Here is a 27,951-nt window from a genome sequence, read left to right on the forward strand (position 1 = left end):
TAACGTACAGTATTATGTTAGTTTCAGATGTACAATACGATTCAACAATTCTATGCATTTCTCAGTGCTCATCAAGGTAAGTGTATTCTCCAACCACTTTATTTCACCCATTCCCCACCCACCTCCCCTCTGGAAACCCTTAGTTTGTTCTCTGTATTTAAGAGTCGGGTTTTTTGCTTCTCTTTTTTCTTTGCTTGTTCATTTGTTTTGTTTCTTAAAATCGACATACGAGTGAAATCATGGTACTTGTCTTTCTCTGCCCGATGTATTTCACTTAGCATTATACCCTTTAGATTCATCCATTTTGTTGCAAATGGCAACAGGTCATTCTTTTTATGACCGCATACTATTCCATCGTACATATGTACCACGTCTTTTTTATCCATTCACCTGTGGATGGACACTTGGTCTTACTTGGCTATCTAAATAATGCTCCAATAAACATAGGGGTGCGTACAGCTTTCAGAAGTAGTGTTCTCATTTTCTTTGGGTAAATACTCAGTAGTGGAATGACTGGGTCACATGGCAGTTCTCTTTTTAATTTTTGGAGGGACCTCCATACCGTTTTCCACACTGGCTGCACCCGTTCGCATTTCCACCAACAGTGCACAAGGGTTCCTTCTTCTCCACATCCTCGCCAACACTTGTTACTTATCTTATCGTGTTTTTGATTTTAGCCACTTTCACAGGTGTGAGGTGGTATCTCAGTGTGCTTTTAATCTGCGTTTCCCTGACGATGAGTGGCGTTGAGCATTTTTTTCATGTGTCTGTTGGCCATCTACATGTCTTCTTTGGAAAAATGTCTACCACGTCCTCCAGCATCAGATTCTAAATTGAAAATGTAATGCCTACATTTCATATGCTTAAGAAGTATTTTGTGGGCTCCAAAATGAGTCATGAATTCAATCATTCCAAAACGTATAACTGAGTCCAAGATTTTCTATTATCGGCCCACTCTTGCTCTGTTAGGTAATATAAACCTCTCCCGGAAAAGAAATGCTGCGGTACTAAACCACCTGCCTCCACTGATGGAGAAGCAAAGCAAGGCCTGGCGTTTTGCATCAAGAGATAATTAAACAACTGGGTGGTTTCAGTTTGTGTCAAGAGTCACCCCTCTCCCTTTGATCTGTACTTCAGCTAAGGTGCATCAAGGATCTTAAGGGTCATGGGAGAAGAGGGGCAGGGCAAGGGAGAAATTTCAGTCCACCTTGAAGTGTGAAGTGTTTGCTTTTCCCCAGACATCCCGTCTCACTTCCTCTCTCCTGAAAATCTACCCTCTGTGTTCCTGAATGAACCTGCCCCGGAATTGTCAGCTGCTCTTCCCCAAAAACTTTTAGAAGCTCAAAATGAAGTCCATGCTTTCTGAAATGTGAAATCTGTGTGCTCTGGGGCATGCTCTGGGTTTTTTTGGGAGGCTTCTCTGATTTTTTTGAAATGTGAGTTTCAGTTTCGTCACCAGAAACTAAATGCTAGGTCTCTGTACTATTGAAAAGAATCATCATAATAATTTTAATTGAAAGTCATGGCATCTTAACCCTTCAATTACAGCCCACTCCTTTGTCCCTTACTCCTTGAATATTATCACAAATTGAAGATCCTACAGATAAGAACAGTTATGCAAAAGAGGGCTTTTATCTGATTTGGGAGGCTGAGTGGAAAGGGTAATGATGAAGATCTCCAGTGATTTTTCTCCTCTTAAATCTCTCTTCTTATCTTTTCTTTTGTTTCCTTCTTATGGCTTCATACCATTCATTAGCAATGCAGTAAAATTTGGAATTCTCTTCGTGCATCTTTGTGCTAGCCCCTAAATGCAAGGCCCTGAGGCCCGTTAATTTCAAAGTGATTAGCCAGAGCAGAGATAAGCCACTGTGAAACCAGAGCCACTATTCCAGGAATCTTTTCCCTACCTTTCTTAATTTGGCTAAACCCAAGGTTTTTATAAATCAGACATCCTGGAAATGAGCAGAGGTATCGCCAGTATCCTTCAGAGTCACGGGCTTTCTAGAACTCGAATATTTGCCATTGTGATTTGAAGGTGACACTGATTAACTACTCACTGTAGATGAAGCTAAGACATGGAGATATTGCTCTTTGATTTGTAGATGTGAGTTTTTTGGGAACCTGATAGTGTGATTGACACGTTCTCCTGCCCTGCCAACAGTGCAAGTCCGCTGCTCAAAGAGGGGAGGCATTTCTTTCTTCTTCTTTTTTTTTTCTCCAAGAATAGAAAGGACTGCTTGAATCCTGGTTTCAACCTTTTCTGGGCTGTGGGCTCGCAAGGGTTCCCAGACTTCTCTGGAAATTCAGCGGCTATTACTAGATGCCAGAGGTACTACTCGTGTCCAGGTTGGCTGTAGGGAGAAGTACAGTTGATGACTTATCATAGGGCTGTCTCCACACTGTTCCCTCTTCAGGAGAACAGCAGGGTTCCTCTCTGAAGGCAATTTGCTCTCCCAAGGCATCCTTCTGCCACTTACTTTATCCAGAAGCTAAAGGAAGTTTACCTGAAGGGGCAATTTGATCATGTCCTTACAGCATGTAATCCTGTTACGTCTTTGCACATTAACCACATACTGGTTTTTTGTTTTTTTGTTTTTTACTTAGAAAGAAATTCGGGGCACCTGGGTGGCTCAGTCAGTCGAGCATCTGACTTCGGCTCAGATTGTGATCTTGCAGTTTGTGAGTTCCAGCCCCACATCAGGCTCTGTGGTGTCAGTACAGAGCCCACTTTGGCTCTTGTGTCTCCCTCTCTCTGCCCCTCCCTCGCTCATGCTCTCTCAAAAATAAATAAACATTGGGGCGCCTGGGTGGCTCAGTCGGTTAAGCGGCCGACTTCGGCTCGGGTCATGATCTCACGGTCCGTGAGTTCAAGCCCCGCGTCGGGCTCTGTGCTGACAGCTCGGAGCCTGTTTCATTTTTATTATTATTATTATTATTATTATTATTATTATTATTATTTTTAACGTTTATTTATTTTTGAGACATAGAGAGACAGAGCATGAACGGGGGAGGGTCAGAGAGAGAGGGAGACACAGAATCTGAAACAGGCTCCAGGCTCTGAGCTGTCAGCACAGAGCCCGACGCGGGGCTCGAACTCACGGACTGCGAGATCGTGACCTGAGCCGAAGTCGGCCGCTTAACCGACTGAGCCACCCAGGCGCCCCTGGAGCCTGTTTCAGATTCTGTGTCTCCCTTTCTCTGACCCTCCCCCGTTCATGCTCTGTCTCTCTCTGTCTCAAAAATAAATAAACGTTAAAAAAAAAATTTTTTTTTTAAATAAATAAACATTAAAAAAAAAGTCATTTTCTCCCATGGCTTCCATTTATCTTCCAGACTTGGTCACTGTCCTTGTCCTCACGCAAATCCTCTGTCAGCTAGCGTCTGTCACTAATGGACACTTCGGAATTTCAGGGCTTTTACAAGTTCTGACTCAGCGCATCGTCCTGTTTTGCTCACCCAGCCACCTGGAGGACTCGGTGGTTTTTAAGTGACCTTGTGCCTAGCACCGTGCAGACCACAGAAGAGGGGCTCAATGCTGGCTAAGGAAATACAGGACCAAATTCATTTTCACCTTAAAGCTTCCGGATAGCAAAGGGTTTCTATTGACAGATCCAGAAGTTGGGTGACATCAGGCTTAAGAATGTTTCAAACTTTCTCCCACTTAAAAAGTAATTCTCAGAGATTCCATGTGCTCCCCTGACACTTTGACAGAAGCTTATTTTCTTATTTAAGAAATATATCAGAACTGTGTGTAAAGAAAAAGCCCGAAAGGAAATCAGCAAAATGTGAACGACAGATGTATTAGATTGGTGGAACTATGTATTATTTCTTTTCTTTCAACATTTGAGTATTTCCTAAGTTTTCTATACTGTGTATGTGTTAGTTTATAACATTTCATTTAAAATTTTCTTTTTTTAATGTTTATTTATTTTTGAGAGAAAGAGACAGAGCAAGATCGGGGGAGGGACAGAGAGGGAGGGAGACATAGAATCCGAAGCAGGCTCCAGGCTCCGAGCTGTCAGCACAGAACCTGACAAAGGGCTGGAAGTCACGAACTGCAAGATCATGACCTGAGCTGAAGTTGGACACTTAACCAACTGAACCACCCAGGTGCCCCTGTAATATTTCATTTTATAAACTTTATTTATTTATTTATTTATTTATCTATCTATTTATTTATTTATTTATATTTTAGAGTGCGCGAGAGAGCACAAGAGGGGGAGAGGGGGAGAGGGGGAGAGAGAATCTCAAGCAGGCTCCACACTCAGCATGGAGTCCAACGCAGGGCTTGCTCCCACAACACCATGATCATGACCTGAGCTGAAATCAAGAGTTGGACGCTCAACCGACTGAGTCACCCAGGCACCCCTATAAACTTTATCTTAAACAGTTCAGGGGCACCCGGCTGACTGAGTTAGTAGAATGCATGACTCTTGATCTTGGGGTCGTGAATTCAAACCTCACATTGGGTGTAGAGCTTACTTAAGAAAAAAGAAAACAATAATAATGGAAGAAACAATTCACTGATCATCTGAACCAATATTTAAAACAGGCAAGCCTCCATTCTGCCTATATTCTCTTCCATAGTCTTTGTTATTTTATATTTTTATGAGAAGTATCCTAATATCAGGTATACATCCAAACCACCACAAGAAGTCCTTTACTATTGATTATTGAGCAGCTATATTATTTGTGAGACATAAGAAGTATAGGAGGATGAAAAAGGGGCCGGGCATGGTTTTAGATGGCAGCTGGGGAGATGCCACAGAGAGGCACATATTTTAGGGATCCAGTTTGGAAATTCCAATATCCCTACTTCTCTCCCTGTGTTCGTTCCTGCATAGAGTTGAAACTGCCTAGATTATATTTGATGGCACATAAACACGTGCTGAAAGTAATACTTTGAGAAGATCTCTGCATTGGTGTCATTCGCATGAAATACGAGCGATCCCAGGCTGCAGAAATAACGCCAGGGAAAGAACAAAGTTGAGACAGGTAAGGGAAGCATTGCCAATCTGACTGTTGCCCTATTCCACATGACATTTTGTCTGTGTCTCCTTTTCCATCACTGCAAGTTGTCAAGGTATTTGTGGATAAACAGAGCCCCTCTCTCAGTGATCTGTCTTCTTGCACCACTCAGTTTGTGCACGGATCACTGCCCATCGTTGGTCAAACGGTCTAGAAACCTCAACACGTATTAAAACAATGACAACAAAAATCAAATGCAAATCTAATTGCTACACGATGCAAGATATTGTGTCTGTGTCTCTGCATGGTTCCCTGTGGGCCCTGGATGAGCTGAGGTCAACCTGAAAGATCCTGGCTTCTTATGAATTTTAAACTTCTGACATCTAAGGCCCTTCTTGGTTGAGCCCCAATCCAACCTTTGCAACCTCATCTGCCACTTCCATCCGCCCCCACAAAAATCCCCGTCAGAAATGCCCATTCTTCCTTTGGTGGCCGCCCAGCTCCTATGCCACCTTCCTCAGAAGCGTCTTCTGGTTTCCCCAGATTTTTGCTGCATGGTCTGCTCATGTGCCTGACTCCTGTGCTGAAGAGTCTGAGACTATAGTAGAGATTTCCTGGTATGGGAGATGCCAAATGATTTTTTTTTTTTCTGCTAGAATATTAAATAAACACTTACTGAATTTATTTACATACATGTGTACTAGCACAAGGAAAAACATTTCTTTTAATCTTTAGTGCTCTGCATTCGGTGGTACTCTCTCCTCATATCTGTTACTCCTTCTCAGCACCTGATCTGGCAGGTGGGATTTCCCACCCATCCCAGCACCCAGGGAACCAATACTTTTTTTTTCCTTTATGGGCCCAGGTTATAATTTCTTCTCCTCATTTGACATCTGGCTTCCAAAGTTGGTTTGTTGTGATGTCATGGGCCCAGAAGGCGGCTGAAAATCAATTGACCAAGTGACAAATCTGCATAATCAACTCTAGCTTTATAGTGAGTCTGAGAGGCAGAATTGTAGAAAAGGACTTGCTTGGGCTGGTCCCGAAAAATGGGCAAGAGCCATGATAGGGGAGAGGTGAGAAGGAACACTCCAGAGTGTGGTTTTTCTCTAACACCACCACCACCACCACCAACAACAACAATCACGACGACGACAACAACAACAGAAAGTTTCAAAATAGATGACTGGCAAATGCAGGACACTTTTCCACGATATATATGCTCTTATTGTTGCAATTAAATAAATCACCAAAACCTTTCGTCTTCATTAAACCCAGATTTCATTTGAGTAGCTGCTTTCTTCTCTTTCATTTCTTGGTAACACAGGTTCTACTAAAGGATGGAGAGCTAGCCCTGAAGAAGAAACTTGCCTCCCTAAAGGACTCAACTTATGTCACTGGAAATTGGCTTGACTTAAATGGTAATCGGCTCATGCTGTCTCACAGCTGGGAATGGGAAGGCAAACCCCAAAATATTTGTTTACTACTTTTGATAACCTAAAAAAAAAAAAAAAAAAAAAAAAGAAAAGAAAAGAAAAGAAAAGAAAAAGAAAAACAGATGATGGTACATCCAGTGGACCTGGCTGCTTTTGTACACAGTGTTCCTCCAGCTGTGATCTGAGAACTTCCTGCGCTGGCGGTGTTACCATGGTGATGGCAGAGCGGCGCGGTTTGTGTCCTATGGTACAAGCTCCAGGACCAGACCCAGACCCAGATCATACTCTTTGGGAGTGGGACCCAGGAACCTAAATTTAAAAACCTGATGATTTTTGTATTGGTTTACATTTAAACACAAATGCAAGTGAATAAATCCATCAAGAATGAAATGTAGCTCTTGAAAACATTTTATTTTTTTATAGCACATAAGGTCAGTGCTTCTGCTCAATCTGTGTATACTGGTATTCCTTCTTTCAAGCAAAAGAGCTACTTTATTTATGTATTTATTAATGTTTATTTATTTTTGAGAGAGACAGAGACAGACAGAGTGCAAGTGGGGGAGGAGCAGAGTGAGAGGGAGACACAGAATCGTAAGCAGGCTCCAGGCTCAAAGCTGTCAGCACAGAGCCCGATGCGAGGCTCGGACTCAAGAACCATGAGATCATGACCTGAGCTGAAGTCCGATGCTTAGGTGACTGAGCCACCCAGGCGCCCTGCAAAAGAGCTACTTTAAATGTCTGACATGTAAATACAAGAAAACCCCCTAAACATCACAATTAAAAGCCAGAAACTATCAGATTGAATAAAAAGCAACTAGATGTTGCCTATAAGAAACGCATTTTAAATATAAATATACAATAAAATAAAAGTATGGAAAAACATATACCATGCTAACACTAAAAAAGAAAAAGTTGGTATGGTTGTATTAACATCAGACAATGAAGATTTCAGAATCCAGGGAAGAGACTCATTTTATAATGATGAAATGGTCAATTCATCAAGAAGGCAGGACAATCCTAAATGTTTACGCATCGAATATCAGAGCTTCAAAACAAAAACCAAAACCAAGAGAACTATAAGGAGAAATAGATGAATCTACAGCTGAAGTTGGAGATTTCAATGTGCCTCTATCAATATTTTAGAACAAGTAGAGTGAAAAATCAGTAAGAAGACCTGGTCAATGATCCATCGCTTGACTGAATTGGCATTTTAGAACTCTCTATCCATCAATGGCAAAATATACATTCTTTTCAAATTCAAGTGTTCGTGGAACATTTACCATGGTGGACTACGTTCTGGGCCATAAACAAGTTTCAATAAATTTAAAAGGATTAAAATCATAAAAAGCATGTTCTCTGACCACAATAGAATTAAATTAGAAATAAAATCAAGTATCTCTGGAAAGTCTCCAAGTATTTGAAAACTAAGTAACATACTTTTAAATAACCCAAAAAGAAATAAAAAGGGAAATTAAAAAGGATCTTATAACTGAATGAAAATGGAAAGGTAACATCAAAATTTGTGTAATGCAGATAAAGTTTAGAGAGAAATTTATAACATTAAATAATTCTAGTAGAGGGGCGCATGGGTGGCTCAGTTGGTTAAGCATCTGACTTCAGCTCAGGCTATAATATCATGGTTTGTGGGTTCGAGTGCTGCATCAGGCTCTGTACCCTAAGCTCAGAGCTTGGAGATTCTGTGTCTTCAGATTCCGTGTCTCCCTCCCTCTCTGCCCCTCCCCTGCTCAAGCTCTGTCTCTCTCTCAAAAATAAACATTTAAAAATTTTTAAAAAATAATTCTATTAGAAATGGAGACAGGTCTCAAAAAAAAATAACAGAATAAAGACTATACTTTCAGGGATCATGTCTATAGTTTGTTACTAAAAAAGAGGATACCCAGCTGAATTTGAATTTCAGATAAAGAATGAAATGTTATTTACTATAGACATGGCCCACGAAATATTTGAGATATGCTTACACTAAAAATTTATTTGACATTAAAATTTAATTGAGCATCCCGTATTCCATCAAATAACCTGTCTGAGTCAATTATCTCAGCTTATATTGAAGAAACTGGAAGATGGTGAAAAACAAGAAATCAGTAAGTGTTTAAAACAGTAAAGGGCTGGGGCGCCTGGGTGGCTCAGTCGGTTGAGCGGCCGACTTCGGCTCAGGTCATGATCTCACGGTCCATGAGTTCAAGCCCCGAGTCGGGCTCTGTGCTGACAGCTCGGAGCCTGGAGCCTGTTTCAGATTCTGTGTCTCCCTCTCTCTGACCCTCGCCCATTCATGCTCTGTCTCTCTCTGTCTCAAAAATAAATAAACGTTAAAAAAAAAAAAAAAACAGTAAAGGGCACCTGGGTGGCTCAGTCAGTTGAGGATTTGACTCTTGATTTCTGTTCAGGTCATGATCCCATGGTTCATGGGACGGAGCCCCACATTGGGCTCTGTGTTGAGTACAGAGCCTGTTTGGGACTCTCTCTCTTTCTGTCTCCCTCCCTCCCTCCCCTGCTCCTGGTCTCTCTGCCTCTTTCAAATGTAAGTAAATAAACAAACAAACAAACAAACAAAAACAGCAACAGTCGAAGTAGATGCTGGAAAAGAGAGGACTGAACAAACATCAGGTGTGAGACATAGAGAAGAGAGGTATAGACTCGAGAATTTGTGGTGACAGTGGATGGGAGTCTCTGGACAAACCTGAGTAGAAAAGCCCAGTGAATGGCCCACCGTGTACTGAGTGGAACACGTTGCCGTTCCATTGGGCTGACAATGGAAAGAACATGGAACCAATCGTGGCCTACCCAGTAACGAGCTTCGTGACAGGCATGTGAAGCCATACGAGCCCCAGATGTCACATCTGTCACAAGGGTTTGGGACACTGGATCTCAAGTCTCTTCTTCCTCTAACGATCTCTTGGCTACATAATTTATACCTTAAAATGAGTCCTGCTGGAGGATATGCCTACAAAGTCTTTACAGTTTATGAAGTGCTTCCAGCACTGACCTCACTCACCCCTCGAGGGCCATGAGAAGTGTGTGTTATTTCCCTTTTCCCTTTTACACCCAATGAAACTGCCCTCAGAGATGTTAAGCAGTCTTGTTCTTGTTTAAAGTCTCACCAAGTTCAATGCCATTTCAGCCACCTCGCAGCAAGAGGCAGAGAAGCCATGACCCCTTGCGGAGAAGGCTTTGGGCCCAGGGATAGACACAAAAGCTCTCTCGAGGAGTGAGCTGCGGTGAGGGGCACACTCTGGGTGTGCGAATGGCTCTTCATCTGCATCTCAGCAAGGACTTCCAGCTCCCACGTTTGGAAACACTTGTGAAAGTGGGTATGGTAGGCTGGAGAATGCCTTTTCAAGATGCCTGGTGTTCTAATCCCTGGAATTTGGGACTATGCTACTTTATATGGCAAAAGGGGCTTTGCGAGTGTGATTAAATTAAGGATCTCGTGATGGGAGATTATCCTGGATTATCGGGGCGGGTGCAATGGAATCACAAAGGTGCTTTTAAGAGGGAGGCTGGAGGGTCAGAGTCAGAAAAAGCAGCGAGGACAGAAGCAGAGGTTGGAGTGACGTGGTTTGAACACAGAGGGAAGGGACTACAAGCCTAGGAAAGCAGGTGACCGCTAGAAGCTGGGGAAGGCAAGGAAACAGATCCTCCTCTGAAAACTTCAGATTTCTGATCCCTGCCACTATACGTTTATATTACTTTAAGTCACTAGGTTTGTAGTAACTTACTACAGCAGCAATAGGAAAATCATACAGTAGGGAAAGAGAACATTGATATATTCACAACATTTAAGGTTTTTAACTTTTATTTGTTTTAGAGAGAGAGCATGCAAGCACGGGAGAGGGGCAGAAGGGGAGGGAGAGAGAGAATCTCCAGCAGTCTCCAAACTCGGTGTGGAACCCAATGCAGGGCTTGATCCTACATCCCTGGGATCATGACCTGAGCCAAAATTGAGTGAGACCCTGAACCAGTGAGCCACCCAGGCATCCGACGTATTCATAAAATTTACTTTTTTTTTTTTTAAGTTTATTTATTTGAGGCAGAACAAGCAGAGAAGGGGCAGAGAGGGAGGAAGAGAGAGAGAGGATCCCAAGCAGACTCTGCACTGTCTGCACAGAGCCCGATGTGGTGTTCGAACTCACAAACCATGAGATCATGACCTGAGCCAAAATCGAGTCAGATGCTTAGCTGATTGAGCCACCCGAGCACCCCTGGGAACTGGGATTTTAGAAGAATGGTTCTGAGTTCAATTGGAGGTTGGTAAGAAGAGGTACAGTAAGTTAGTAAAATATATCTGATGCTTATACAAAAATTTTGTGTAAAATGGAGTCTAGTAAACTGTCACGTGGAGCCCAACTCAGGGCCTGAACTCACAAACTAGGAGATCATCGCCTGAGCCAAGGGAGTTGGATACTTAACCAACTGAGTCACCCAGACACCCCTATTCATAAAATTTAAAGCCAAAGACGCTTTATTTTAATCATTTCCATACATTTAAAACAAAGCGAAATGTGAACACACACAAACACAGCTCTCTGTCCACCGCTTAATCCACGTAGTCCATCTGTCCCGTAACAAAACGGTCCTAATTTTGCTGTGGTTAGCAGATGCTGTTTAACGCAAAGACACTGTTACCTTGTTCACTCCATGACCCCAAAGGAGTCGGGAACAAAGAAACTTAAGACCCCTTTGTACCCAGAACTGTGCTCAAGCAAACAAATGCTGGGGCTAACTTTTATTGATGCAAACTCATTTCAGGGTTCAAACGGAGCAAAATATATGGTTTAGAATTCATCTGGAGGTTCTGATCCTTACGTCTATGCTCTTCTGCTCCAGTCTCAGATTTGCCACCTTTTTCCCCGTAAACACACGTCAACTTCTCAGGTGCAGATTTTTGATTCAGAAAAACCATTCTTGGCTCTCTGAAAATAAGGACTGTGATATCAGAGGAGTTTACAAAAAGGCATATGGGAATAAAGCTTCTTTTTCTATTTTGAAAACCTGTTGAACATTTGTTTTAGCCCAGCTCTGGCTTCGAGAGTAATCTGTCCCATTGCCCTGAGCATGAGTATGGTGATCATTCCAGTAGGTGTTAACAGACAGTGACATCATCTGGAAGCAAGAAATGGCTCTCAGGTTACCATATAAATTGACTTAAGCTTTGGGAAGGATTACAGGGCAGACCTCAGCTAAGTGTGGAGATGCCATTACGGCTAAATCAAAGGTAACTGTGAGGTCTGGCAGGCACCTGTCAACAGGTAAGGGAAGGAGGAGCCCACGAAGGAGACTTGAGTCAGGATTACCTTCTCCAAGCTTTATTTTTATTTCAGGTTAAAGGGTCAGACAGAAAAGCCATTCGCAGTGATCTTTATTTATGGTTCTCAGAGGCCTGGTTGGTGAAGTGTCCTGAAGAAGAAGGATGGCTCAGGTGGGACCCCAGTTTCCCAGCCTGGCTGATGACAGACTGAGGGCCTCATGCTTTGTGAAAGCCCAGTTTTTTATGAATGTGCGTTAATGTTTGCAGGCACAACATGGGAACCCATCCTATCTGTTACCTCCTGTGCAGAGAGAGGTGGGTGTCCCCCCGCCCCCCTGCCCTCTCCTCGGCCACCTGAACAGACCAGTTTCCACCACCTGTCGTTGGCCTTTGAAGGACGGGTAAGGAGATACAAGCATTCTTGGCCGGCAAGCTTGGGCAGGGGAGATTCCCACACACTTCTCTGATGTTCAAGACTCAGTCCAGTGTTTTGCTCAAGCTTTCTCTTGGGGCAAGAATAAGACTCCATTCTTTGGAGACGTGCAGTGTTTAAGGAAAATGACCAGAGAACAGCAGAGAAGCAAGAGGAACCCTGCTTATGACCCCATCCTGTTCCACTGGGCCACGCCTACTTCCCTCTTGTTCTTTAACATTCAACTTGGCTCTCTCTCCCTCCCCAATCTGACTTCATGGTCCTCTGCTGTTTCACTTCCAGCTGACACGGGGGTGGTGGAGAGAGAATGGCTAGCGTGGAGGGGGAGAAAGAGAAGGTGAATGTCTGTTTTGCCAGCTGAAGGCTGCAGGACCCGAGATGAGCTCCTCATCTCCTGGGGGCGGGACTCCTCCCTTGTGAGGCTGGACTGATAATGCCTGCCTCCAGTGCGGTGTGGTGGAAAATACTTGTTCTCCAGCTCATAGCCTGGCTGGCTCATGCTCATCCTTGAGAGAGGTCTGCCCTTGCTCGTTCTATCCAAAGTAGCCCTCACTTCACCTCCCTCCTCCCCCAGCCGGAGTGAAGGGACCTTGTCAGTCTTATTCCATAGCAGCAGCTTGATGGATATTTTTTGACTGATGCAGACTTAGCCAGCCTACAGGGATGGGTCACCCCAGACAGTCGGAGGGGCACAGCGTCACAGCCAGGTAATCCTTCCATGCCACATATTTTACTATGAAACAAGAAGCTGACTTAATTTTCAAATAATGACACCAAAGGGGTAGAGGTGAGGAAGGGCGATCTATTCTTACAGGAATAGGCCCAGTTTGGCAAAAATATGAGGAACAAAAATACCAGGAACTATGTCTCAAGCATCCCCATGCTTTGCTCAAGAGATCAAGAGCTCCCGGGAGCAGGCGATAGCTTATTCTAGTCTCTCTATTCCTGCATCTGGCACAGTACCTGCATCCAGGAGGTGGCAAGCAGAATGATGGGTAGATATATGAATCAAATGATTCTTTAAATGTCTTTGCAGGTGCAGATAAATAAAAGAAATATTCTCCTCTTTGTTGTCTCCACTGCAGGGAGAGCTGAGTGCTTTCCCCATCACCTCATGTCTCAGCCACCTGAGAAGACTCGTTCCCACCACTCATCATTGGTCTTTGAAGGACAGGTGGGTAGGTACAAGCATCCCTGACTGGCAAGCTTGGGTCTGAGAGATTCTCACATGCCCCCAGGCAGCTAAACTCTAGTAAAGGATTAACTAACCGATGTGTTAGTTAATAATAAAGCATACCCATTCCAAAGGACATTTCCTTTTAGTCTGATGGTTCTTGAAGAGACGTTAGCATGCAAAGCCACCAAGTTATAATGGTCAAATGAGTATATCAAATGAGTATGATGATAAAACCATCAAATTGGAACAGTGATTAGCCCTGAGAATCCAGTGGAAAGCATTTTCGTTGCCCCCAAAGAAACTCTATATCCATTAGCAGTCACTCCCCAGTCCCCCCATATAAATGGAGTTCTACAACATGTAGTCTCTGAGCATCATGCCTGCAACGTCATCCATGTTGTAGCAAGTAACAGTATTTCATTCCTTTTTACTGGCAGACAAGGTCCCTTGCATTGCTATACCACTTCTATTTATCCATTCATCAGCTAATGGGTTCTTGTGTTGTTTCTCCTTTTTTTGCTATCCCTTTGAATTTTTTTTTTTTCAAAAACATGGCTCTTTTATGTGTTTACTTACTCATTTATTTTTGCTTCTGCTAAATTATTCTCTAGGAACATAAGTGGGATTCCAGGACGGGAGCTATGAAGATATTGCTAGGTATAGTCATAACATTTTCCAGTAGAAATGTACCAATTTATTTTTTTTCCTTTTTTAGTTTAAATTTTGGTTCACACACAGTGCAATATTGGTTTCAGGAGCAGGATTCAGTGATTCATCACTTACATACAACCCCCAGTGCTCATCACAAGTGCCCTCCTCAGTATCCATCACCCATCTAGCCCATCTCCCACCCACCTCCCTCCATCAACCCTCAGTTTGTTCTCTATGGTTAAGAGTCTCTTGTGGCTTGCTTCCCTCTCTTCTCTCCCCCATCCCCCCAACTGCCCATATGTTCATCTGTTTTGTTTCTTCAATTCTGCATATGAGTGAAATCATATGGTATTTGTCTCTCTCTAATTGACTTATTTCTCTCAGCATAATACATTCTCGCTCCATCCACATCATATCCCTCTGAATTTTGAAGACATTTCCATGTATCTTCCCCTATTGACCAGTTATTACTGCAGTCTTATGGAATCCTGTGTGTGTGACTTCTAACTTTTACTCTATCATCTTTCAGAATATTCTCTCCATTCCTAACGCTAAAATTCTGTGATAGTGTGCCCTGGCGGGTCATTTATTGTTATATATATATATTTTATTATTTTATATATATATAATAACATATATTATTATATGTTATATATATATATATATATATATATATATATGGCACATCTTCTTTAGTCATTCATCTGTTGATGGACATTTGGGCTCTTTCCATACTTCAGCTATTGTCGATAGTGCTGCTATGAACATCAGGGTGCATGTGCCCCTTCGAATCAGCACTCCTATATCCCTTGGATAAATACCTAGTAGTGCAATTGCTGGGTCATAGGGTAGTTCTATTTTTAACTTTTTGAGGAACCTCCATACTGTCCTCCAGAGTGGCTGCACCAGTTTGCATTCCCATCCATGAGTAACTTTGGACTCCCCCAAAGCTTAATAACTAATAGCCTATTGTGAAGTCCTAATAGCCTACTGTTAACCATTAACAATAACACGAACAGTCAATTAACACATATTTTGTATGCTATCTGTATTACATGCTCTATTCTTATAATAAAGTAAGCTACAGAGAAGAAAATGTTATTAAGGAAATCATAAGAAAGAGAAAATACATTTTACAGCACTGTACTGTATTTACTGGGAAAAATCCGCATGTAAGTGGATGTGTGTAGTTCAAACCCATGTGGTTCAAGGGGCAGCTGTACTCTTAATATATCTGCTTGGTAAGAGAGAACGGCTGGATAGAATGTTATTTTTTTTTCCAGCAATGACATTTTCTCTTTCCAAGTAGTTATTTTTCCAACTCAATTAATAATCAGTAACCCTACTGCAACCCGTTGCTAGAATCTCGGGGCTCGAAACACAAACCGTGGCAAAGTCCTGCATTATTAACACTTCAGTTGTTTCTTCCTAAGCATTTTAAGACTTACTGTCTAGGATTAATCTTATTTATGCACTGGAATATAATACAAAGTAGTGACTTAACTGAGTAGAGCTTTTATATTTATTGAAAGTATGTATTTAGAAATCTGTTTTAAAATGCCAACCGAGAGGGGCGTCTGGCTGGCTCAGTCAGAAGAGCATGTGACTCTTGATTTTGGTGTCGTAAGTTCAAGCCCCACGTTGGGTGTAAAGATTACTAAAAGATAATAATAAAAAAAAAATAGATAAATAAAATGCAAACCTGGACTGATATGAACAGAAAAATGGTTTCGATACTCCCCATTTTATATAAAATCTTTATGGCAAAGAGACGCTGGATTTATAGATGCAAGAGTGTAGGAATGGTCGAGAATATGCAATTTTTCCGCACCATCTGAACACGCCCATTTCCTACAGAAAGCCCACAACCCGCCACAGAAGAGGCCATCATCAGATCAGCCATCCTGCCTATTTCGTAGGTGGAAACAGCAGAACAAAAGCAAGTTACAGCCTTCAGTGCCATCATCAGTTACAGACTCCTTCAGGGGTAAGCTTGAGATTCGAAATAAACACAGCTTACCTTTCACAGCAGCAGATTTTTAAGAAGCTAAATGAACACACTTGCGGAGGTACGGCGTCGTCAGACCCTCTCACCGATTAATAACAAGACGCACCAGCAAGCATTTAGTCAGCAAGCGGTCAGTGTGTTAGACTCCACGTTGGAGCAGGGGACACAGCAGCCACAGCCCTTGCCCTCCGTGAACATGCTGATCATGGAGAGAAGGAGTCCCCGCAGGTGATCACCGGTGCCACACGGGCTGGGACTCCAGAGCTGGACGAGGAGCATTAAACAATTTTTAATTGTTTTTTTGCACACTGTGGACAGAGTGCAGCTGACCAGTCTGGTGTCCTGCTTGATTTACTTCTCTCGGAAGCGGGACTGATTCTAATCCTTTACATGCTACTCACAGAACCAGTTTTGTTTCTGAGAAGTTTAAAAAAACCTTTTCGGGCAGCTTTAAATCTCTGAGCAGCGATGTTGGCAGCTATTATTTCTTAGGGCTTACAGACAAGTCAGCTGTACAGGAGATTTATTTGAGTACCTAGCCCACCAAACCCAAATTGAGAGGGGAAAATTCCCTAAATTTAAAAATTTAGGGGCGCCTGGGTGGCTCAGTCGGTTAAGCATCCGACTTCGGCTCAGGTCACGATCTCATGCATGGTTCGTGAGTTCAAGCCCTGCATCAGGCTGTCTGCTGTCAGCACAGAGCCCACTTTGGATCCTCTGTCCCCCACTCTCTGCCCCTCCCCCACTTGTTCTCCCTCTCCCTCTCTCTCTCAGGATAAACATATAAACTTTAAAAGTATATATTAAAAATAAAAGAAAATAATACATTTAAAATGATGCTTGTGTAGGAGCACCCAGCTGGCTCAGTCAGTGGGACATGCAACTCTTGGTCTGGGGGTCATGGGTTCGAGCCCCACAGTGGGTGTAGAGATTACTTAAAATTAAAATCTTAAAAAAAAAAAAAGAATCTTGTGCAATATGGTAATTTCTATTCTGCCTCTCAGGACTTCTGAGGGAGTAAGTTGACCAATAAAGTGGGGCCAGGTGCAGTTAGAGGAGCCACCTTCTTTTCCCTGTATTTCTATCGGGCCTTTCTCTGAGGGCTCAAAGGTGCTGATGAATAATCAACCATACCAACACCAGAGGTGTCCTAACCTCCCAAAAGCCTGCGGCGCACATTTGCATGAGAGGGCTAAGAGCCAGGCACAGATCATTTTGAAAATCCAACTCTCTCCCTTACTTGCAACCTCAGTGGTTGGGATGGAGGGCGGCAAAGCTAGCCGGTTCGCCTAAATAAAGGAGGTCGCACCCCACTTGAAGCTGTGAGCGGTGGGGCTCCTTCTAGTCCTAAGATTCAAAGAGCGGGGCTTTGGAGGCTGGAGGAAGAGCAGTGGTGAAGGGAAGGGAGGGGCGGGAGGTGGCTTGGAGGAAGCAGAAGTCAGCTGTTTTCAAGTGCGGATTACACACACACCCCAGGTGTTTGGAAACAAGCTCCCCAAAGCACTCAGCAGTCTGCATTCCTTCCCACAGCTCTCTAAGAAAAGTGTCTCTTCTGGCTTAGGAAGAGTCAGAAAAAAATTGCCACTCCAACCCCCTCATCTTAATCCCTCGCCATTTGAGGAACAATAGAGAAAGCGCACCTGACAAAGGCCTTGGGCTCAGGCCAGGTTCCTCTGCGCAGTGTGAAGAGCATAGCGTCAGCTCCTGTTCCTTCAAGTCTGGAGGCGCGATCCAGCCAAGCCTCTGATCTGAGTTTCTTCTGGAAATGCGGAACGCTGCCACTGGAAAGACAGCTTTGGTGTGTAAATAAACCATCTGAGGCCGGTGCTTCTAGCCGTCGTCCTTCTGCTTTGCCCCACCACTTTCTCTAAACTTGGAATTACTTCTCTTTTTCAGATCTACCTCTCTTGCCACACAAGACTAGAAAACACAGTGACACCGAGACGCGTTTTCACAGGCTCGGAAGCGGGCACACTGCCTATTTTCAAGCAGCTGCAATTCGAATGCTCTGTCAGACGCGACTCAACGGAGAGAACAAAAGCGTCATCAGATGCATCAGGCTGAGGTTACCAGCCTTATTTTCAAATGGTGTTCCTCCAAGGACTCTCCGGAAATAATGTCAACAGTAAAAATGGACTGATTATCCAGGCAGTAAAATCTAGCACAGGTGTTCATGAGGGAAAGTTAGAATCACATTTTACTCTTGTAATAATTTTTGCAAGAGCCAACGGTGCCTGGATTACGCGATGGAACGGACTGAGGGTTGGAGGAGCTCCTGACCCACCTGCTCTGGCTCTTCTGTTCTTTCACCTCCCTGAAGCTGAAATCATCGGACGGGAGAAAACCTAAGCAGCAAGAAGGAAGATGGTCTATTGTGGAGTGCTTTCCTATTCCAAATGGAACAAATGCAAAGATTCTTCACTGGTCAAGAATGGGTAGATACAGGGGAGCCTGGGTGGCTCAGTCGGTTGAGCGACCGACTTCGGCTCAGGTCATGATCTCACAGCTCGTGAGTTCGAGCCCCGCGTGGGGCTCTGTGCTGACAGCTCGGAGCCTGGAGCCTGCTTCAGATTCTGTGTCTCCCTCTCTCTCCGCACCTAACCCACTCGCATTCTGTCTCTGTCTCTCTCAAAAATAAATAAACATTAAAATAAAATTAAAAAAAAAATAGAATAGGTACATACAGTCCCAGAGGTGAAGATGCTAGGTGGCATTTTCACCAGCGGTTACTATGGCTACTCACCCTCCTGGGTGATAATGACAGATGACAGCAAGACCACGAAAGAGAAGCCCAAGAGACTCCCAGAGTACAACCCCAGGCCCTTTGATTCTCCCCGAATCTTTTCCAACATTGTATCTCTCTTGGCAGCTGTCATTTCCATGTGCACTGGGACATGAAATCAAACGAGGAATTTAAAAAAGAAAAGTTGATGGGGCAGCTGGGTGGCTCACAGCTCAGGTCATGATCTCACAGTTCATGAGTTCAAGCCCCGCATCAGGCTCTGGGCTGACAACTCAGAGCCTGGAGCCTGCTTTGGATTCTGTGTCTCCCCCTCTCTCCTCCCTTCCTCTACTCGCATGCTCTCTCTCTCTCAAAAATAAACATTAAAAATTTAAAGAAAAGAAAGAAAAGTTGACCCAAGGTGCATTTCTGCAACCGCCCTGAGGTTCCATCCTATAAGTGACTTCATGTCAACTGCCTTTTCTGTATGCTTTCCAAAGTGTTTTGTTTCTCTTATCTTTGCTTCTAGTGGACTTACCATTCCCACAAAAGAGGCAGAAACTTTGAGGAACCGAGGTTACAAAAAAAGAGAGATAGGTAGATGAATGCAATATAGATGATGTAGCCCACGCCTGCCCAAAATGAAACAGTATCTCTGCGGTTTAATTTGATGGTCAATACGCTATCTACCTTATTGATTAGGACACGGTCAAACGTCAATAGTAAGGTCCAAAAGTGCACCAACGATAGGAGAGGATGAAATCCTAACTACTTTGGTTTCACCACCACTCCTGACACAGATTTGCCTTAAATGTCAATGTCACTTGTAGACTGAAACGCAAGTTGTCCAAATAAGTGTCTGGCAGAGGATTTAGCTTCGTTCCAGAAAAATGAATGAAGTTCTGGAGCAAGTAATTTTATTTCTCAGAAGAGGCAGGAAAATCCCAACACATAACATTTCATCAATTCACCAGTTAGTAGGTGTGGGTGCCTCTTCCAAAGGATCAGAGGCCTCAATGGTGGCACCAGAGTTGAGCAGGCATTTCCCACCCGTACCCCTCTGCCCTGCAAGGGCTTTCCCCTTGTCAGCCCTGCCGATAGACAGCTTCTGGACCTGGGTCCATCAGGCCTGTCAGGTGCTGCCCGCCCCTTCCCCGGGTTCAGCCCCTCCCCTCTGACCGGCCACCCAGGAGGTGCTAAGGTATCAGCTGCTATTGTCTCAGCCTCCTTCCTTTCTTTCAGAGCTCAGCTGCCTGACTCTCAACACCCATTCATTCGTCCGGCAAACATTTACTGAACACCTACTCTGTGCCCAGTGCTAGGCTCTGTCCCTGGAGGTGAGCCCCCGCCCCCTGGAAATCCACAGTCCAGTGCCACCAGCATGATGTCAGGCAAACAGTCACGCTAACACACCCCAGTTACCAGCTGCAAAAGCGCTGTGAACGAAAAATACTAGGAGATGATTATGAAGAAGCCCTTGTCTGTTTGGTGAGGGAAGGAGCTAGGGCCCTTTCTCTGAGGATGAAGCTGGCATCTGAAGAACAGGTAGCAATTAACTGGCTGAAAGACTGGAAAGTGGTCCAGACCCAGGAAGGAGAATCTGCCAAGACCCTCAGGAGGCAAGGAGTATTATTTCTTCTCTTAACTCTGAGTTACTTCTTGTAATTATCCCCAACAAAAAGAGCTTGGAGGTGGGGGGGGGGGGGGGGGGGGGAGGGGAGAAAAGAAAAGAACTGCATCTACAAGACCTGAAGTTCTTTGCTGAGCAAAAGTTACACAGAAGTCAGTTCAGGAAGGGAGGACTTTCACATATGAGGCCGCAGGGTTTGGGGAGGGGTGCTCCTCATACCCTGGTACGCTCTCCTCTCTTTTAGTACACAAGCTCTGCCCCTGCCCACCATACCCCTTGTTTCCGCAGGGCACAGCCCCCCCAGCTCGAGACTACATTTTCCAGCTTTTTTCGAAGTCAAGTGCGTCCACCTGATTAAGTTCCAATGGGATTCACATGGAAATGAATGTCCCTTCCTTTATGGGAAATTGCTTGTTTTCCAGTTCCTCTCCCGTTCTCTTCCCATGTTCTGTTCCAACAGAGAAAAAGCAGCCGGGTCCCCGGGAGGCCTGTGCTACGAAGGGCACATCCCACATCAAGGCTGTTCCGTGGCCGAGCAGGCAAATGTGGTCTTCAATTTAGGGCTCTCTTGAAGTTAGCCTGTTCCCTCATGAACACGGGAGTGGTTATCTTATGCAATTATTTTGTCTTTATAATGCCAACCAAAACAGAAGTCATGACCACAGTCACAATCGAAAAGATAAATCTGATTATAGAAAAATTTTGTTGGGTAGCAAACACAAGCCAAACTAAACGCCAAATGACAAAATTGGAAAGCAATATTTGCAACACATGACAGACCACAGGCTAATACTACATATATTTTAGTAACTATTTACCACTTGTGTTGAGTACTTTATGAGACTGTCTTGAGTAATACTGACTGTAACCATGTGAAGCAGGCACTATACAGCACAATGACCAATCATGCGCTCCAAATTCACCGCTGATTTGCCGAGCGGTTTGGGGGAAATGACCTAAAATAAGGATAATAATACCTTCTTCATAGGATTATTTATGAAAATTAGATGAGACAGCATTGCTCTGAACAGTCGGGCAGGCTATGCCCGCACAAAGGTAGGGATGCCTTTGTCTAATTGGTGCAAAGGTGATTTATGGACGAGGGGCTCTCAAATGAGTTAATGCTGAGTGAAGTACCCGAAGCAGGTCCTCAGTAGAAGTTGACAGTTATCCTTTTTTAAAAATTTTTTTATTATTTTTTTTAATGTTTATTTATTTTTGACAGAGAGAGACAGAGCACGAACGGGGTAGGGGCAGAGAGAGAGGGAGACACAGAATCCAAAGCAGGCTCCATGCTCTGAGCTGTCAGCACAGAGCCCGACGCGGGGCTCGAACTCACGGACCGCGATATCATGACCTGAGCCAAAGTTGGACGCTCAACCGACTGGGCCACTCAGGCGTCCCGACGGTTATCCCTAACATTAACATTACTGCTTTCAATCTCCTGGCCAGAAAACAGGCTTGGAGAGGCTGTGATTTCTCCCTGACAGGGTTAATGCAAAGATTCTATTAGATGGATAAGAAAAAGTCAAACAATCCAACAAAATTTGCCAAGAACATTGTTCACAGAAGAAGAACGCACATACGAAAAGATGGCCAAAATCACTCATAATTAAAGAAGTGAATGTGGAAACGAGAAAGGAGATATTTTTTGTCTATGAGATTAGTAAACTTTGGTTATATTGAATCTTGAATAAGGATGTGAGGAAACAGTCTCTCATGCTGCTGATGGGCTTGTTAATTAGCATGAGGCTTCTTCTGACCCAGAGTTTCAGAACTAATCATTGAATTCCAAATAAAACAATGCTTTACATTCTCAGGGTTTCTGATCTAGGATAAATGCAGGGGTGTGAATAACTAGCCAGCTGATCCTGGACGTGCTCAACATTTGACCAGCCACTGACCTGTCACTACAAACAGGCTTTCTCTGACATTTTCATATTTATTTTAGTTTTAGTTACCAAGAAATTTATCTTGGTTAGGGGGAGATAAGATGCTAACTTTTGAAATTATGGCCTCTAAGCAACAAAACAAAAAGTGTTAACACGAGTGCTTAAAATTATTCCATATGAATCATTCACTCCCCTTTGCCTCTTAGAGACTATACAACATGATTTAATCTTTTGTTGATGACTCAGGGTCAATATTAATGAATACCAAGGACCCTTTCATCTCAGAACTCAACATCAAATTGGTTTATATTATCTACAAAACCAATACATTAGGGGGACTATTCAATAAATGATGTTGGGACCCCAGGTGGCCTTCTAGAAAAAAGAAAGTTGAATCCTCATCTCTCATCCAAATAAATTACAGCGTATTTTTGAATATAAAAAGCTTTGAGTGGGGTGCCTGGGTGGCTCAGTCGGTTGAGAGCCTGACTTTGGCTCAGGTCATGATCTAACCGTTCATGAGTTCAAGACCCGCATTGGGCTCTGCGCTGGCAGCCTGCTTCAGATCCTCTGCCTCCCTTTCTCTGCCTCTCCCACTCTCTCTCTTTCCCTCAAAAATAAATAACATTTTTTAAAAAGTTAAAAGAAGTTTTGAATATAAAAAAACAGAATTGTAAATGAAGAAAACATGCGAGAATTATTTTATAACCTCAGAATGAGGAAGGCCTGGCAGCTTTGACACAAAAATCTAGAAGCTCTTAAGGAAGATACTAATATTTGATGATATAAAAATGATACCCATGAGATAAAAAACAAAACACTGATACAAAGACAAAAGGGAATATCGGGATAAAATACAGTAACTCCTATTAGAGACAAAGGGCTCAATCTCCCCAAAATAGATGCAACTCTTAGCAATGGATAAGAAAATTACTAATATCTTAAAGGACACTATTATCACAAATCCCACAGAAGCTACTTGCAGCCTAGTTACTTCCCTTTTTGGTTTTTCCTTAGCTGGGGTATCTTGAGGGCAGAAACTCTCTCTTTTTTCCTTTTCTCTTGTGCCTGGTCCAGCGCCTGGCATGTCATTGGCATTTCATGAATTTTTCACCAAATTAAGAAGCTTCATATGTTATATATTGAAATGTCTAGTGTTTCATTTGCCAAATGCTTTCTCACCTAAGAAGATCGGTCCAAACAATGCTCTCAGGCAAATCATGTATTTTATTTTGTTTTTTCTAAGCAGGAAAGTGTCCATTAATGTTTACCTTGTGTTCTCATCTTGACACTTGACTCATCCATGATCAAAGGCAGTCTACTCCATTCCCAGGTTTATCTGTTCAGAAAATAAAAAACAGGCATTCAGAAAATAAACACTATTATTTACTGAATGCTTAGTGCTTTACACACGTTATCACATGTAACCCTTCGAACAATTTAGGTTATAGCCATCTAGGCCTCACACATGAGAAAATCAAGTAGATTCAAGTGGCTTTTAGCTGGTGGTACTATTCCGTGAGTTAAATATGCACCAAAGCTGAGTCCGGAGCCCAGGTCTCTCTGTCTTCAGAAACCAGAGAACTGGAACATTCTGCTTGATTGCCAGAAATACTTCTGAGACCTTCCATCACAGGTTCCTAGGAGGCTCTGCTTTAGAAGGACCAATCTAACGAGTGTCCCACAATGACATGAGCTCCCTCAATTCAAGTTCACTCCGTTTTCACCTCCCAAATCTCCATCTAAGATTTCCTTTCCCCCCAAACCATCTTTCCCCCCCCAAATACATATTAATACATTCATATGAAGTGCTCCTTGACTTTCCCACCACTTGTATACTCTTTGCTCCTTAGCATGGCTCTCAACTGTCTCCCACTGCCTCTCTGCTTCTGACGGACGCTACAGGCACATCCATGGTAGCCATGGCTTCTCCATGTCACCTCCAAATGAGACAAGAGCAGGAGTCCTACTATTTGAGGAAGACTTTGATTGATTCGGATACCGCTCACTGATCTCTCCAACTTGGGAATCACTTCTTTATCACTTATGTGTATCTACAAAGCAGCACTTTTCCTCATTTTTAAAGTTTTGAATAGGTAATTATGCTCCCAAACTCAAATGTCAGGATCATTGTGGGGGTGAGGGGGAGATTAAAAAGTATACAGCCTGCAGGCATCCCACTCTAAGGGTTCAGACTCCATGTGGGCAGAGTCAAGGCATGTGCATTTTAACAAGCTCTCTGGGTGACTCTGACACAGGACTCAGAAGCACTGGTTGGAAAACTAGGTCAGTCCATCTTCTCCAATCTCAGCCTTGACTGGGTGGGGTCAACTCAAGAAGATCTAGACTAAGGGAGCAGCCACAGGTTCAAGGTTCAAGCCATAGGTGGTTCTTCTCCTTCTCCTTCTTCATCATCATCACCATCAAAAAACCATCTATAGAGTGCCTATTATTTGAAAGTAACTGCTATTCTCAAAAGGTAGAGACAAAGCAAAGGTCCTAGGATAGAAAATCTGGGAACTGTTTATTTGTTTTTGAGAGAGAGAGCACAAGCGGGGCAGGGGCAGAGAGGGAGGGAGATGCAGAATCCCAAGCAGATTCTGCACTGTAAGCACAGAGCCCGATGTGGGGCTTGAACTCACAAACCATGAGGTCATGACCTGAGCCAAAATCAAAATTCGGATTCTTAACTGACTGAGTCACCCAGGTGCCCCTGGGAACTGGGATTTTAGAGGAATGAATCTTAGTTCAATTGGAGGTTGGTAAGAAGAGGTACAGTGAGGTAGTAAAATATATGATGCTTATACAAAAATTTTATGTAAAATGGAGTCTAGCAAAATGATAAAGCCACTGATACTATAAAATCCACTAATCTTTCTCTGTTTACCAGACACAGGTTGACTTAAGATCCTGGTTACATCTTGACCTGTCAATTCATACAACTAAAGAAGAGAACTGGTTTTTAAACTTCTTGATTCATTCATGGCAAACCATGACAGGTTTAGGACCAATGCATTGGGCAAACCATGGAGGGTGCTAGGGCCATGCTGTTTCAGTAGGAGAATGGACTCCTTTCATTCAGGCTGGATGGCCAAGACTATCCATTGTTCTGTCAGTGGAGAAGTCTAGGTCACAGAAGATAGACAGGAAGACAGGAAGATAGACAGAAGATAAGAAGATAGCAGTTAAATTTATTAATTACATTAAACATAGGTCACAGAATTCTTAACCATTTCAACTTTGGAAAGTGTTGGGTAATGACCACTGCTTCATACTGAAGCTCCACACCTGTCTTTTCAAGATAGCAGAAGAATTGAGTTCTCCTAGGAGGAAACTTCTATCTTCATAGACATCATATGCATGGTTGGGTGAGGGTTTATAAATTAGCATATCTTATAGATAAGTTTTGCTCATCTGAAAGCCTAATTTATCCTTAAAAGACAAGCTTATTTCAGTATTCCCAGGCAAGATAAAGTGACCTTGGGGATTGTAAACCTGTAGCCTGAGTCTCCTGGGTCCCTTGGTCCTCTGGGTCATAGAGAGTCAGAACTTTCTCCTGTCTGAAAGCTATGTGAGTGCAGAGATTCATGGCTTATCATGTCTGCCTGGAGCCAGGGCCAGGATCTGTCATGCTCAATATATATTTCTGGAGTTCATAAATGGTCCTTCTTGAATTTATAAATGAACCTAATTTTAAACTCAACCTGAAATACTTGCTGAAAATGTTCTGCAGGGGATGGAAAACACTTGGACAAGGTTGATAAAAATATTTCATAAACATTGTCCAGTGGTAGCTGTCAGGGCACAAGAAATCCTCTCTCTGTTCCTTTTTGGATATCATCATGGATTATGTCTTCACAAATTTACAATAGATCCCAAGGAGTACCTCAGATGGTTTCCTGAATCAAACATTTAAAAAAAAAATTTTTTTTAACGTTTATTTATTTTTGAGACAGAGAGAGACAGAGCATGAACAGGGGAGGGGCAGAGACAGAGGGAGAAACAGAATCTGAAACAGGTTCCAGGCTCTGAGCTGTCAGCACAGAGCCTGATGCGGGGCTCAGACTCACGGACCGTGAGATCATGACCCGAGCCGAAGTCGGACGCTTAACTGACCAAGCCACCCGGGCACCCTATGAATCCAACATTTTAAAATAAAAGTTAGCCAAACCTATCAAATGGGGCAAATTAATATCCTTTTCCATTCCCATGTAAACACAGGTAAGCGGCAATGCTTTAATTTTTTTTTTAATTTTTAAAAAATGTTTATTTATTTTTGAAAGAGAGAGACAGAGTGCAAGCAGGGGAGGGGCAGAGAGAAGGAGACACAGAATCCAAAGCAGGCTCCAGGCTCCAAGCTGTCAGTATGGAGCCCGATGTGGGGCTCGAATCACGAACCACGAGATCATGACCTGAGCTGAAGTTGGACACTTAACCGACTGAGCCACCCAGGTGCCCCTGTAAACTGCAAGTCTTTATGTTGGTTAAAAAAGGTTCAAAAAACAAAAAAAATTTTTTACTACTAATGTGGAAGTTTGTCTTAACCTTAATTTTAAAATAAGTACCATTGGGGCACCTGGCAGCTTAATTGGTTAAGATTCTGACTTTAGCTCAGGTCATGATCTCACGGATCGTTGGTCTGAGCCCCACATCATGTTCTGCACTGACAACTCAGAGGCTGGAGCCTGCTTGGGATTCTCTGCCTCCCTCTCTCTCTCTGCCCCTCACCCACTTACATGTTCTCTCTCTCTAAATTAAATAAACATTTAAAAATAAAATAAGCATTATTAAACTGAACATCCCTTTGTTACTAAACATTATAAGCAGTGTTGTTCTTATTGAGGAATTTATTTTCAGATTTGGGTCTTTGTTAATAATTAAGTTTACCCTTACTTGTATTACATTATATATATATATATATATAATTATATATATATATATATATTTTTTTTTTTAATTTGCTTTTTAGTAATCTTTACACCAAACATGAGGCTCAAACTCACAACCTCAAGATCGAGTTGCATATTCTTCCTACTGAGGCAGCCAGGTGCCCCTACATTATTTACGTTTTTATTTTAAAACTTTCTTGAAATTTATCAACATTTTTTAAGGAACCAGTTTTATCAGCAATATCAATGATCCATTTAAACCATTTACCTTCTACATATGGCAGAGATTCTATCCGTGTGTGTGTATAATATTAAATTTACAGTATAATATTTACAGTAGTGCCATATGTTTGCCTTTCCAAATAACGGAATTTAATTTAATTACTTTATTTATTTACTTATTTATTTTTATTTTAACTCCAGCACAGTTAACGTCCAGTGTTGTTAGTTTCAGGTGGGCAATATAGTGATTCCACACTTCCATACATGACCCAGTGCTCTTCACGACAAGTGCGCTCCTTAGTCCCCATTGCCTATTTTACCCATCTCCCCACCGACCTCCCCTAATGGAATTTAATTTTAAAAACTGCATCAATTTAAGAGAAAAATGTTAAGGAAGAAAGCATATATGATACAGAGAATCACGAAGAGGATACCAGAATGACTGGATTTGGGGAAACACTGAGCTTTAGAAGAGAATCAGAGCGAGCATGGAGGGGAGACAAGGGAGACAGACTGGCTAACGACATGAGCTCCTTCTCCTGGGATCACGTATGCCACGCTATGCAGTTTGGACTTTATCCTAAGAGCAGCAGGAGCCACTAAAGACTTGAGAGCAGGGGAGTGTTGTGATCGGATTTGCCATTTAAAAAACATCAT

General features: G+C 42.9%; 1 protein-coding gene across 2 annotated transcripts in view; it reads right to left on the reverse strand.

The window, feature by feature from the left end:
- Positions 1-23,522, reverse strand: part of SPMIP9 (sperm microtubule inner protein 9) — a 51,949-nt gene extending 28,427 nt beyond the window's left edge. The window contains exons 1-2 of one of the 2 annotated variants that reach the window (XM_058683383.1): positions 23,455-23,522; positions 17,580-17,720 (exon numbers count right to left, since the gene is read on the reverse strand). In XM_058683383.1, the coding sequence (XP_058539366.1) occupies positions 17,580-17,632 (53 nt within the window). In that variant the 5' untranslated portion in view covers positions 17,633-17,720; positions 23,455-23,522. The remainder of the gene's footprint in view (positions 1-17,579; positions 17,721-23,454) is intronic. The other variant, XM_058683378.1, reaches the window with a different exon arrangement.
- Between the last annotated feature and the right edge of the window lie 4,429 nt (positions 23,523-27,951).

Source organism: Neofelis nebulosa, chromosome 9, assembly GCF_028018385.1.
Source record: "Neofelis nebulosa isolate mNeoNeb1 chromosome 9, mNeoNeb1.pri, whole genome shotgun sequence".
NCBI lineage: Eukaryota > Metazoa > Chordata > Mammalia > Carnivora > Felidae > Neofelis > Neofelis nebulosa.